Genomic DNA, 14,309 nt, shown 5'->3' with positions numbered 1-14,309 from the left:
CAGGGTTTTTAGCAGTTTTTAGCGTTATGTTTCATCATTTTTATCATTAACCTGGTTTCCCTGGGTCTTTTCACATGTGTTATGAATAAATCTTCTTTTTTTTTGGTACCGGTACTGGTTTTATTTTGTTGTATTTATATGCAACACCTTAAAGACCGGTCCGTGAAAATATTTTCAGACATAAACCGGTCTGTGGCGCAAAAAAGGTTGGGGACCGCTGACTTAAAGGATTCCAGCTTTACTAAAGAAGGTTGTCTTTCTTTCTACCTCCTGCACAGAGCGACACAGTGAAAACTCAGATATGGCCTTGAATCTTGGGGCACTTTAGTTTGTCAAAAGTTCAACATTTGCTCTCATAATATAAAGATGTATTGGCAAATGAACAAATCAAATAAAAAGACATTCACCGATCGCCCTTACCAACACTCTGTATCTTAAAATGGATGCAAATGGATGTACTAAAATGTATCCTGCGGCAACTGAGATACACTATGCACCCTGTGGTGGCACAAGAGGAAAATTCAGGAGACAGTTAGTTGGAAGTCATTAGACACATCTTGATCCTGTGGAAGCCCGTTTCTGCCTCTTAAAAAAAAAGTATCCATATATTTTTTTGAAATTTAGAGTTATTTTCTTGAAAGTTCGACTTATTAACTCGAAATTTTGAGAAAAGTAACTCTTCACAAATGATAAAATTCTTGTGTTATTAGCCGAATCACATGGCGTTACTATCTGCAAACGTACTCTCGAAGGTGCCAATTTGTTGCAATCCAGTTTTGAGTGCGCATTCCTCTGCGCATTATCCTTCCTGGTAACAAGAAAATGACGTCATTCACGTAGATTACTGGTTGGCAGAGGTAACTCAAAATTTCGAGTTACTTTTCTCAAACTTTAGAGCTAATAAGTCAAAATTTCAAGTTAATAAGTCGAAATATTGAGTTATGTATAGTTTTTCTTTTTTTTTTGTGGCAAAAATGGGCTTCCATATAAACCCACTAGCTGTTGAGGTATTTAAAAATATGAAAGGTCAACCTCACCGTGATACTAAAAAAAAGTGATAGTGTTACGAAAGTTAGCATAACTTGTTGTGAAAGTATTCATTATATCCTGGGCTAACCAGTCAACCAATGACATGGTTGGCATACCACCATACTCACACTTGGAGTCACCACGCTACTGTTGCTAAAGCTGTATTTTTGCACAGGATTTCCTTTTTGCAGTTTACTTTTAGCAGAATGTTTGTTCCACTAACATAACATGGGGTTTTTTTAGCGCCTTTTTTAGCAGCATGCCGGTAATGCTGCTTTTTATAAAGGGTAATACGTTGGTAATATTTATAGATGTGTTCTAGCACTTGGAGAGGAAAACTGACATACCACAATAGGAAATTAGCAGTTGTGGTCAAAGATACAATGGGAGTCAGAGGGCACATGTTCCAGCCTATGAAAGTGGTGCTTTTACTTCCAGTTATTGTTAATGGGACGTACAAAATAACGCTAGGAATGAAGCAGCGGGCGCTATCTGCCGTCGCTGTGTCTCCTCGTAGAGACCCACAGGATAAACACGCAGACACACACCCTAGATTTTATGAGAAACTGTTATTGATTAAGAGTGCACTAACACATCTCAAAATCCTGCTGATGCCTCTGCTTCCCACTCTTCCTCTTTACAAAACCAGAACAGGGTGACTCTGACCCACTTACATCCTGCTGTGACCCACATCGCAATTCTCTTCTTCTGTCCTCTGCCTGTGCAACATAACTGTATACTAACACAGATGTAGGATTAAAAGGAAATACAACAAAGAATTTAAAAGGAAACCTTTTTGTTAGTAATCGGTTTTGTTAAATTGTTTAAAACTGGCTGATGGTGCACACTCTTGCGATTAAATCATAACCCGAAACTAAAAGTCAAACATCAGCAATGGTTTGAACTTTTGTTTTCATATGACGCATCAAAAAACAAAAATGACAACCGCATGCAAACTACCAGAATTCATAGCAGCAACATTGCATTGACATTTAGGGGGAAAACCGCTTCCACAGAGGTGTTTGTCTGGAGCTATTATCGCAGTGGAACGACGAATGCTGCGTGTTTCCTGTGGGAGATTGTGCCGTGGCGATGGCCCTCACTGACAGTGACATGTGTTTCTGTTTCATGACCCTGGCAGCTAACTAGAATGTGGCACTCGCAAGTCAGCACCAACAACTTCTAATCTGGAAGAAGCAGAAAAACAGGAGGTGGATATATAACAGGAAGATTTCTGTGGCACAAGCAATGAGTGATGTGTAAGGGATGAGACCAACTGCTGTGCAACTTTTAGCACTTATTTGCATAAAGATCTAGATTCTGACTGGCTGGCTGGAAGGCATGGATTAATTTTTTGTATATAACAAGTGTAGCTGAACACCTGTGGCACATGTCATCACGCACCAAAGATTCTAAGTTTTCCATTGATGTGAGCATAGAATGAATGCATGGTTAAATGTAGCTTGTAGACTAAAGAGTAGACACAGGTAGAATAGTAGAAAAGTGCTATTTAAATACCAGCCCAGTGTCATTCCTTGCACACAAAAAATACCCTAACTTTGAATCATCAACAGTTTACTTTGTAAAATTAAATATCTAAACTCATACATGTCACTTTGACACATATGCATAAGTCAGTTAATAATAAATTATAATGAGAGTGTTTTCACATTACTGATGTAAATATGTTCAGTTGAATCTCTAAGCATGTCATGCTGCACGCTGAGCTCTGCTGCCTGCAGATTTCCTCAGGTTTGGCTGTTACTGGTGCAAAATGCCTTTGGCTCTTCTGCCACCTTGTGTTTACTCTGTATAATCTCTCTCTGTATAATATAATGCTTTATTTTTAATAAGAGAAAAGAAAAAGAAAGAAAAGAAAAGCATTACGCTGGTGTTACGGTCCTAGCAGGGCCTCCTCCTGAAGTTGCCTGTGTGGGCGTGTCCTACCATCTCACCTTTTTCTTTTGTGCAGCTGTGAATGGTTGCCGCTAGTGAGCTGCTCTTTTTTGACTTACTTTTTTTGACCAACACTTGAGTTTTTTTTGTTTCCTTAAATGGTAATAGCGGCTTGTCCGTCTCTTTTAGTTGAGCTACTTCAATAAAACTCTTTAATTTAACCCTTTTGCCTCCTTGTCTCCTTTTCTGACCCAGACACCTTTTGTTACTTTCCCTCATCGCCTTGACCCTTTTAGGGGAACAACAGCTGGACAATCTAACTCAAAAACACACAGTTAGCTCGAGGTGTGATCTGTTTGCCTCTCAGCTCTGATTTACAGCTGAACAAAAAACTGTAGCAAGAAATAATTATTTACCTATAATTATACAATAATCAAGAAATTACAGTTCAACAAATTTATACATAGTAAAATCATAAATAACATGCATAACATTACCTTTGTAGCTTCAAAATTCCTTGGGTTTGAGCTGTTGTCCATCTTTCCTTTGTCAGTGTCCAGTCACTAGCACTTGGATGAAACTGAGCATAAAGTATATCCTTTTACACCTTTGATTAAAAAAAATGACTGCTATTGTCTTCTGTCACGCCATCAGTAAACACACATGATCCATCAGCATTTGAAGTGTGTTTCCTGTTTTAATAATAGTAAATGTTGATCGGCACAGCTGAATGCTTCTGGACAGGGTGCACTGTATAGAGATACTAGTGACCCATCACTCAAAATGATGTTTCCTGACCACAAGGACAAACTCAACATAATCTTTGCTGCCTGGACATTTTGAAAAGAATCAGTGAGTGAGATTTACTCACATCTGGTGAGACAAATCCACAAGCAATGGACGTAGTCTGATCCAGGCTAGTGTGATATGCACAACACAGACTTATTCCATCAACACAGCTTATGGTAGCATACAAAGAGAGACTCCACGTCTTCAACTCTCTCACTGTTTCTTAGAACTTTGTTTGTTTGTGACCTCTTGTATCTTGTGGGTTTATGCTTTTATCATTGGTAGCCTCGACAGGTTACTGTTATAGACTGCTATGCCATAAGGGTTGCTAGATTGCTACCCATGGCTGATGTTAAACTTAGTCTGATGATATATTTGTCAAATCCTGAAGAAGCTTTTCAAATTGATATATGCTGGTTTGTTTTTTGCCATTATCCACATCCATAAGTTAAAATATTACATCATTTCTGTCAGTATACTTCCACCGCATATATACCACATTTGGAAATATTTTACATATAGTGCTGTTGACAAAAACTTTTTCCCCTCTTCTTGATATGTTATGTTTTGCATAATTATCATATTTGCATATTTATCCTGTTTGCATATTATCATTAAACACAAAAGTAAATACAAAATACAGTTTATAAATTACAATTTAAATTGTAAAAAAAATTATTTCAAAAGCTATGTTTTAACAGTGATTGTGAAGGGGAAAATAAGTTAGGCTGGGCTCCATCATTATAAGGTCACATAGGCCAGCAAATTTTTATGGTATTTATTTTCTGTTGTAAGTTGGTACAGGAGTACACAATTACACACAATTATATTGGCAAAATTCCTTTTTCACCATGACAATGATCACAAACTCTCTGCCAGTTCAGTAAATGCCTATCTGGATAGGAAAACACAATGGACCACCATAAGTCATGACTGTTCGGAGCTCAGGCCTTAACATTATTGACGAAGTGTGGGATCATCTTTACAGAGGATGGGACAAAAGGCAGCCAACATCCAAAGAAGAGCTTTGGATGCAGTCCCTGGAAGACCTTCTTTGAAGACTTCTTAAAGAAATTCCAAGAAAGTTTGTCTAAGTTCAGGCTGCGTTGAAACATAAAGGCAATCATAACAAATATAGACTTTTTTGTATACTTTATTAATCTCCTGTAGGGAAATTACTCTCTGTATTTAACCTATTCACTCAGTGAAGCAGTGGGGAGCAGTGTATAGGACAGTACATTGCTCAGGGGTACCACAGGGTAATCGTTCGGTGGATTTGAACCCCTGACCCTCCAATCATGGGGCGAACAAAGACCAGCAGCTCACTTGCTCTAACAGGGATGTAATACATGTGACCCGGGGACTGCTGGGAACTCCAAGGTTGGATCTGCAAAGTGTGCAAATTGTATTGAGATCATTTATAATGTGAAACTTAAAATTTTCTTTATGAATTAATATATTTGTTTTATTTATAAAGATGTAAAATACAGTTTCAGAAATGCTGCATGTAAAGGCTTTATGCTTTTTAAAACACCACTGTAATCTGTGACGTACATGTAAGTACTATAAACTCACAGAATGACATAAGACATTATTTTATAATTGCATTTGTTTTTGGGGGGGAATAAGTTGATTCATTAAATATGTTTTAAAAGAAGGACAAATTTTATCTTGTTTTTTACTCATTATTTAAAGTAATTTGTTCATCTATGAATAAATACTTTTACTTGTCCAGACTGCTTGAGAGCAAATTGTGATGTATGTGGCCCATGAACTGAATTACCCTAAAACCTTTGTATACTTTTTACTTAGGTCATCTTTATATAATTCACTTTTAGTTAGGGAGAAAGGTCGGAGTGGCAGAATAACATATGTCTGTGAAGGTTCTCAGTCATCCAGGTCATCGTAGTCAAAGGAGCTTGCAAAGAAAAGCGTCTGGACTTCTTTAAGTTGCTTGAAGACGTTTCACCTCTCATCCGAGAAGCTTCTTCAGTTCTAAGGTCAAATGGTGGAGAGTCCCAGATGTAAACCTAGTGGGAGTATGACCCACAGAGGGACAAAAATCCTCTAATCACCTGAGCCAAGGTGTGGAACTGGGTGTGGGTCCCAATCAGCCAGGGTTTCGGGTGAGCTCATTGTGAAACCTGGCCCCACCTTATCATGCGAATTCCTGAGGTCAGATGGCCCAGGATGTGAGTGGGCGTTAAGGCGTCTGGGGAGGAAACTCAAAACTGGATGGCAGACAGTTGGTGTCTCCACCATTTGACCTTAGAACTGAAGAAGCTTCTCTGATGAGAGGTGAAACGTCTTCAAGCAACTTAAAGAAGTCCAGACGCTTTTCTTTCCAAGCTCCTTTGACAGAATAACATATGTTGACTCACCTGAGAGGGGTAGGGGGGAGAGAGAGAGAGAGAGAGAGAGAGACATGAGTTAACGTGCAAAGAGGTGTGGTTTTTGTGGTCTTACCTACCTGCCAATTTATCACATGAAAACATGCATGTGTGGTGAAAATTATTAAATAAAATATAAAATAATTATATAAAGCTGTTTTATAATTTTTTATATACGCAATGCAATGTGCTCATAAACGTGTTGGCGCTCTGTGTTTTTAGGCTCAAAAGTTTCGTCCAGTGCTGTGTCTGGATTTGAAATATTGGGGGTAGACGTAGAGCGCAGAAGGAATTGCTGCATGCTTACGCATCACAACATCACAACTGATAATGACTAGAAGGATATACTCGGGGTCAAGGGAGTTCGAATAGAATGCCCTGAACTAGATATTAGAATCAGTAATATTAAAATGATCAAGTCTAGGCAGGGGATGTTTTTTGTGTCTGTTTTTCTGATTCCAGGAAAAAAGGAGCAGATAAGAGGAACCGAAGTTGGACATGAACAGAGAGGAGTCATAAGGAGACAGCAGGACTGCCACGTTGCTTCTGGAAGAAGACAGCCATAACAATCACTTGTTATTGTCGTAGTATAAAAACTGTACGGGCAGATAAGGCTCATCCTTGGTGTGAGGCGGTTGTATCATACTGGGGTCCAGCATGGTAACTTTTAATTTCAACTACTGAAGCAAAGTAAATCTTTTGAAACGACAGATATTTCTCATGAATTCCTTATGAAAAAATTTGGACACGACAGTGGAGAATGACTTGAAACTGGTCCTGTATCTGAGCTGATACAGGACCATGTATTATTGCAGGGTCTACCTTACAATATACAGCACCTTGAGGCGACTGTTGTAATTTGGCGCTATATAAATAAAATTGAATTGAATAAGCCTCCACATATCTCAGAAATACTGAGAGAAAGTTTCAGCCAGCAGAGACATTTACTTAAGTCTGGTTGTCTAGCACAAGGGTGTGAGACGTCACACCTGGGTGCAACCCATGTCTGAGTCCCAAAGCTATCATTCAGCTCTCCATACAACTGATGAGCATGGGACAGACACTGATGAGGGGTTACAAGTTCATTCTCAGGGGTCCTAAGAACTGAAGATTCTTACTTTTCCTCTTAACATTAGGCATGCACCTCCTTTCTCTCCCCGTTATCAAGGAGTTTAATAGAATAATGATGAAGTGACACTGAACTAAACAACTGTTTTTTGTCACTTTGTCATTCAGACTGTTCTAAAAGCCTTATATGATTTTATAATGTAAGATGATGTTCAGAGTCAGGAATATGATCCAATATTTCATAATAAAACCACAAATTGCTTATAGAAATGCTGCCGCTATGCAGGAGCTTCAAATCAAGAAGCTTGTTGTGAAGCCACGATGCTGCAGTACTGTACCACACTTCTAAATGGATTATTTTTTCTGGAGCCTTCTTCAGAATATATCACACAACATATTATAATACTGTACAGATTATCTTTGTTATAGTACAGCCTGCACATGAGTGACATGGGATCAGAGCAATAAGGGAACACATAGTTACATTCAGCTATTTTAAAGAGGGTTCAAAATACCCATCGCTAGCTTTACCATATAAATATATCACAAATAACAAAAGCCAAAGATATTAAGATATACCCACTACCCCAGCTTTTGTTAAATATATCAGCAGGGTAATATAGCTGTAAACAGTATACAAAAAGAGGACACAGTTGTACAAACCCACAACATGATTCAGTGTGCCAGTCTGCCTGCAAAATGCCAGCAATGATAAGAAGTCCTTTACTGAGGTGCTCTGTTGGGTCTGTTCAGATGCATGTTCAGGAGGGATTTTTCAACATCTTGTTCCCATTATGATCGATTTGGACCAATTTAAAGTTTTTTATACAACCTAAAAACTGTCTATTCCTATGATTAGAACCCAAAACAGTTTCAACATTTTGTTTTTAAAATCTCTCATCTATTTCTTTTACCATAATAAAATTTCCCTGCTCCATACATATTTATTTGAGTAGATTTTTATTTATTACAATGTATTTATTCTAATCTTATACTGGGTCTAAGAGCAACCCCTCAGTTGAACCTTTGTTTCGAACAGACTGTTTTAGCTCTCCTGTCCTTTTGTTTAAGCCAGTTTCTTTGGAAAGGTTCTCCTTGTATACATAAGGTTTCCCACTGGATGAGATAGCTGCTTTTTCTGACATCAAACCAAGCTGAGTAGAGGGAACTGTCTGAAATAGTGTGGCGGTCTGAAGACTGAATTTTTGAATCATACAACTGTACATGAGCTTCAAGCCATATATACATGAGATATAAAACAAGGATAAGCTGAGGTCGCCGTCCACATTAATATAATAAGGCTTTTGAACTACTGTTAATAATTATGGCATAATAAATAAATATATAAGTAAACAATGTTTTCATATTTTACACTTTCAGTTAATGTGAACGTGTCTCTCTTCCTTTTATTTTTATTTATTTAAATAAATAAATAACAAATTATTTATTTTATCAAAATAAATAAGTAAAAATTAATATTTTAATAATTTAATAAATATTTTTATTGATTTAAATAAATTTAAAAAAAAGTCGTTTTATTTTTCTATGAAAGTCCTCGTACCGGAAGTTGTACACTACTTCCGGGTCGCGCTCGTCACACCGCTCCACATCATGGCGGCCCTCTTCGGATCTACCGTGCTCCGCAGAGCGTGGCTGAGACCTTCCAGCCTGTGCTGCAGGACACCGGGGGCTCCTGTCTCTGCTGCCGAGCTCCAGTTTGTGAGTAATGTTGCTCCAGAAGATAATCGGTCGCCGATAATAGAGTCCACGGAGGAATACAAGTACGTTGAGCGGCTCATCCCCTCATCACGGATTCCCACTCCACCTAAACACACCGGTCCTACCCCATCAGGCTGGATCCCTCCTGCGGATTCACCGCCGCCTCTGCCCTACATGATCCGCCGCTCCCGCATGCACAACATCCCGATTTATACCGACGTGACCAATAGCAACAGGAAATTAACGTTGATACGGAAAGTGGAGGGCGACATTTGGGCTCTAGAGAAGGACGTGAGGCAGTACCTGCAGGAGGTGACGGGAAAAGAGCTACCTACACAGGTCAACGAGGTCACCATGACCCTGAAGGTCAAAGGTCACTTCGATAAGGAGTTGAAGGACTGGCTGGTCAGCAAAGGTTTTTGACTGAAAGAGCTTCCGTTGCTGGCATCGACCTGCTGAAGGGACAGAGAGCCGTGGAGGAGGAGGACTGTCAACTGGAGCGCACTTCAAAGCCTGCTTCAGTCCTTATGGAAGCGTGACTGCTGATCTGTACCAAGTTAATGAACTCTTTGACAGTAATGAGATGTGATGTGACCACTGAGTGTAAAATTATGCAGGCCAGTTTAAGTAATTGTGATTAAACATAGAAGCATAGCAACTGTCTGTTTAATGTCATCCATGCTTTCTCCAAAAATGATGTAAAAAATCTCCACTCACAGTTTGTAGATTCTTCAGACTGAGTATGCAAAAACATTAAAATTACCTGCTTTAACAGTGACACTTTTCTGTGGAGGTCAATGTGTAGAAGTGTTACTGGTGGGCGGTTTGTTTGTTTGTTATTTTCAGTTTGGCCGACAAGATGACATCAGATATCTGTGATATGAGTGTGACAAACGCTTTCAGCCTTAAAGGGTCCAAAAGCATTTATTCACTAATGAAATTCACAAATCTCCACATCAACACTGAGTGCAGTACTTTCCCAACATGTCAGTCATGCTCATATTAAAACAGGGTGTATGACTCCAGTGAGCACACACCTCTTTCTGTCCCTCACAGTTAAAGAAAGAGGTGTGTGGTCCTGTAATGATAGCTGTGTTGTCTGTGTCTTAACACAACCACAGCTCAGACCCTCCTCTATGATTTTGATGAGTCTGTCACTCTAAACAACAACATTAATTTAGCTGAGAGAGAAAGTCTAGAATTCACCTGATAACTTTTTCCAGTTGAACAGCTAGTGGAGAAAAAAAGAAAAAAGAGGAAACAAATATTAAACAAACTCTAAATATGAGTGTGAGTATTAAAACTGACGGCTCCAGTAGTGAGGCTGTGTTTGAAGCTGCTTTACCTCCTCGCACTCAGAAGCTTCTGACACTTCCTTCAGCATTTCCAACTCCTGACAGATGCACACACACAAGAGGACAGAACATGTCACTGTGTTTTTGTCCTATGAGACCAGCTCTGTTGAAGCTACACCCAAGTATTACTTTATTGGTTACACCGACCTGATATCAGTCCTGCAAAGCATCCTGACTAACTGAAGGTTCAGCTTTTGTTAAAACAGTTTCTGAGACGTTTGGACAGATAGATTCAGAATCTCTGTGAAACACTTCCAAGATATCTGCTAAGTAGTGCTGCCAAATAGATAAATAGAATTTCATGTACAACAAGCCGGGATAAGCCATTAGTATGACCAACAGCACCAAACCTAGGACCTCGAGAGGTCCAGATCAGTAGGTAAAATGAGATGAATTGAAGCCTAGCAGACAGAGGTTGGCTGTATGGTTGCCTGTGTCTGCACACCTTCCCATCAAAGTGTCACTAAGTGTAAGTTTCAAAACAGCTGAGTTATAAAAACAGAACAATCAAAACACCATTCAGTAGTTAAGTAGAGGGAATATAATTTAGCTATAGAAGCTGGTTTTTGTTTCTGGCTGTAAAATCTGAACCACGTCTTCACTTAGATTGTCAGTGTTTCTATCCGTGTCTGAGACTGGAGTTTGGGAAAAGCTTCATTGCACCCTTATGACTGACAGCAGGTACTAATGATAAGTAAGAATAGAGAAGGGTGTGGGCACGAAGGGGAAACTTGCTGGGATTTCTGAAGCTGGAGGTAACGGGCTAACTGCTTTCAAGGACTTAGGAGTTTATCTTGAAATTAAACATGGGCAGGGGGCTGCTGCTTGCAATCTTATGAAATTAAGTGAAGGCTAGAGACCCACCCATGATGATCTGGATTGAATTTGGTTAGTTTAAAGTCTGAGCAGCGTAGGAATTTGAAGAAAGCAAGCTGGGAGTTCAATTGGAAGTACTAGCTGGACTCAAAGGGCTATTTAAAGAGTTAAACAGTTTACTATTCATTATAGGGAAACATCAAACGGGGGATGTAGTCGCTGTGGAGCAGGTGAACCATTGAACATGTTCTGTTGCGTTGTCAAAATTATCAGGAAGAAAGAAGCCAACTGATTCCAAACCTAGAGGAACACAAGATTAAGCTAGATATAAAGGATTTACTGCAAATGAACTCCAGAAATTGTGGTTATAAATATTTTGTACGTGTAAATCAAATGCATATTTGTGAACTGAGTTTTGTAACCTTGTAAACCAAAATATGTGAAAATTTTATGTTTGTGCATCTACAGATGGTAATTTGTGTGTTTGTAAAAAATATTTACACGAGTTACACATTTTTTAAGGTCTGCTTACAGATACAAAGCAAAAAACTATGTGTAAAACTGCACTCAGGTTCCTTGGCTGTGTGTGACTCTCAACTTAAAAGTACAAATTTTGACTTGATTTTTCTTCCTTTCAGCTGATTGTTAAATTTGTGACTGACATGACATTGACCAATCTAATCAGAGAACAGATGGGTTTGGCTATTGGAGGGGTGCCTTACTGAGCTTCAGGTCCTGGAAGGGTAATACTAGTGATGGGAATTCCAACTCTTTTTAGAGAACCGGCTCTCTGTTGCTTTAATTAATTTATTATCAACAACAATATAAAATTATGCACAAACGGATTTACTAATATAAAAAAAAAACGTGGGTTTTTTATATATGTTTATATATAAATATATATGGTGGCCCCTAGAGGCAAAGCACGTACAAACTCCAAAACACATTTCTAGCGTTAACTGAACTTCCAAAACACATTACACAATTGAAAGTATATGTGTATTGTTTGTGTATTTATACACAGGCACTCATATATATTCAAATAATTTAAAAAAAAAAAAGTTCATTTACCTGTTACTACCACACACCAAATCCGGTCGTTGGTATTTGCTGGCTTGTGTAGCCTCTAGGTAACAAAAGCTCAACACTGCCCCTAGCATCCCTCCAGCACTTCTGTTGTGTTTTGAAATTTGTGTGTGCTTTGTCTCTAGGGGCCACCGTAAATATACTTTTATTTATTCAGTCCACATAAAATGTAATAAATCAATTATATAATACAAAAACCAACTATTTACATTTCAACTTTTAACTATTTACATTTTCAGCTTTTTCCTTGTAAACAAATTTAAAGTGAAACAACACAAAACACTGCAAACCACAACACAATTAAATATAAATTATGATATGAAAACAAAAAGAACATGCATATTCTCTGTCATATGGATCTGCATGAATAAACTTTCTGAATCTTTTATCATCCACAACTGAAAATAGTTGTGGATGATTACTATACCTTTCTAATGTGACGATGTTGTTCCTGGCTCTCTTTCTCTCTCTCTCCCTCCTGCTCTGTTCCTGTGCTACTGCGAGTGTAACTACCACCCCTCCCCCCTCTTCCCAGCGCAAAGCACAAGGCTCACATGCGGAGTGAAGCGGAAAAAAAGTGCGAGAGAGAGGGTGAGAGAAAGAAAAAAAAACAACCCACGGCTCGCGTCGTTCACGTCAAAGTCCCGGCTCTAAGAGCCATTTCGTTCGCGACCGACACATCACTATTCTGCAGTGTTAACATCATCCTGAGAAGTAGTGTCTGGGTTATACTGAGCTGCCAGGTTCTGCACAAAGGACTTTGCTGCTTGCTGTATCTGGTGACTGCACAATCAGTGATTTGGATCTAACAGGCAGGCTCCTGCTGGTGTAGCATCAAACTGTGTGGAATCAGGATTAAGAATAGCAGCAAACCGTTCTCTTAAACACTTCAGCAGCACTTGAGCTAATGGATTCCTAAAAGGACTCGTCAGCAGATGTGCCTCGAGGTTGAGCAGACATGGCACTACTTGTAATTGAGAGCGACTGGCTGTCACTCTGAAGATGGTCTGTATGAGCGTTCAAACAGCTTGACAAGGTTCTCCATCTCGGCACAATCATATGTGAGAAGTGTGTCCATCCCCAGCTGCTCAAGCAGTTGGTTTTGTTCAGCTCTGGTTTCTAGCAGTCATCTCAACATGTCAAAAGTACTGTTCCAACGAGCAGTACAATCCCAGATCTGAGTTTTGCCATGTTTTTTGGGCATTTCTTCATTTGCCACTGATGATTTTCTGACAACATGTACCAGTTTTATTGCTTTAGTTATGACCAGAGATGGTAATCCGATTACTTTTTTCAAGTAACGTGTAAAGTAAGGGATTACTATTGCAAAAAAGGTAATTAGATTACTGTTACTTTCCTGTAAGCACACTGCATTACTGCGTTACTAAAACCGTGGGTTTTTTTTTACCAGAATGTGTCATGACAATGACGTAAGCATGTGCAACGTTTGTGGCAACAGCTTTGTGCAGATCAACAATGGATAATATATCGAGTGCGGGAGAGAGTATGAGCATGCAGCGTTTAAAGTAGGGGTGGGTTTTTATAATCGATTTATCGATTAAAATCGATTCTGGCTTGGATAACGTAAAATCGATTCATTAAAATCCTGAAACGATTTTTTAATATAAATTTATTTTGCCCGAAATGCCAGAATCTCTGGTGAAATCTCTCAAAATTTCAATAACCACCAAACAGCTAAGACAGTAAATGAGAGCAGGTACACGGATTTTGCACATAGACTTAAACACAGCGCGACCCGCGAATCAGAATCAGTTAGAAGTCGCCTTTCTCACGGTCGGGGATGAAAGCCGACAGCTCGCTGATTCTGATCTGTCAGCGGGTCGCGCTTTGTGTTCACACCCTTTATGAGCTGATTCTAAAGCTGTTAGTTTGATCTCTCTCCAAACAATATTAACCGAACCAGCAGCAAAAGAAGATCCAAACTATGCTTCACATAAACATCGTCATGAATTCACTCTGACTTTTCCTGTTTTGCTTCGACCACGACGCACAGCTCTCTCTCTCTCTCTGTACTTCAAGAACAGTTTCCCATCTAAAAATCTGTTTTCTTCATTATTCGCTTGCTTGTTACGCACAAGTCTACCGTAGTTTACAGCGCTGTCAGCCGCTGGTTTTTTTTCCCCTTTTACATTCTTCCGAA

General features: G+C 39.1%; 1 protein-coding gene across 1 annotated transcript; it reads left to right on the top strand.

Moving 5' to 3' along the window:
* Positions 1–8,717: 8,717 nt before the first annotated feature.
* Positions 8,718–9,669, top strand: mrpl49 (mitochondrial ribosomal protein L49). The gene has a single exon (XM_087833766.1). The coding sequence runs from the start codon at positions 8,718–8,720 to the stop codon at positions 9,312–9,314; it is 597 nt and encodes a 198-aa protein (XP_087689892.1). The 3' UTR covers positions 9,315–9,669.
* The last annotated feature ends 4,640 nt before the right edge of the window (positions 9,670–14,309 follow it).

Source organism: Neolamprologus brichardi, chromosome 20 (genome assembly GCF_056152115.1).
Source record: "Neolamprologus brichardi isolate AB-2024 chromosome 20, ASM5615211v1, whole genome shotgun sequence".
NCBI lineage: Eukaryota > Metazoa > Chordata > Actinopteri > Cichliformes > Cichlidae > Neolamprologus > Neolamprologus brichardi.
This window is presented reverse-complemented; position numbering and strand designations above follow the sequence as displayed.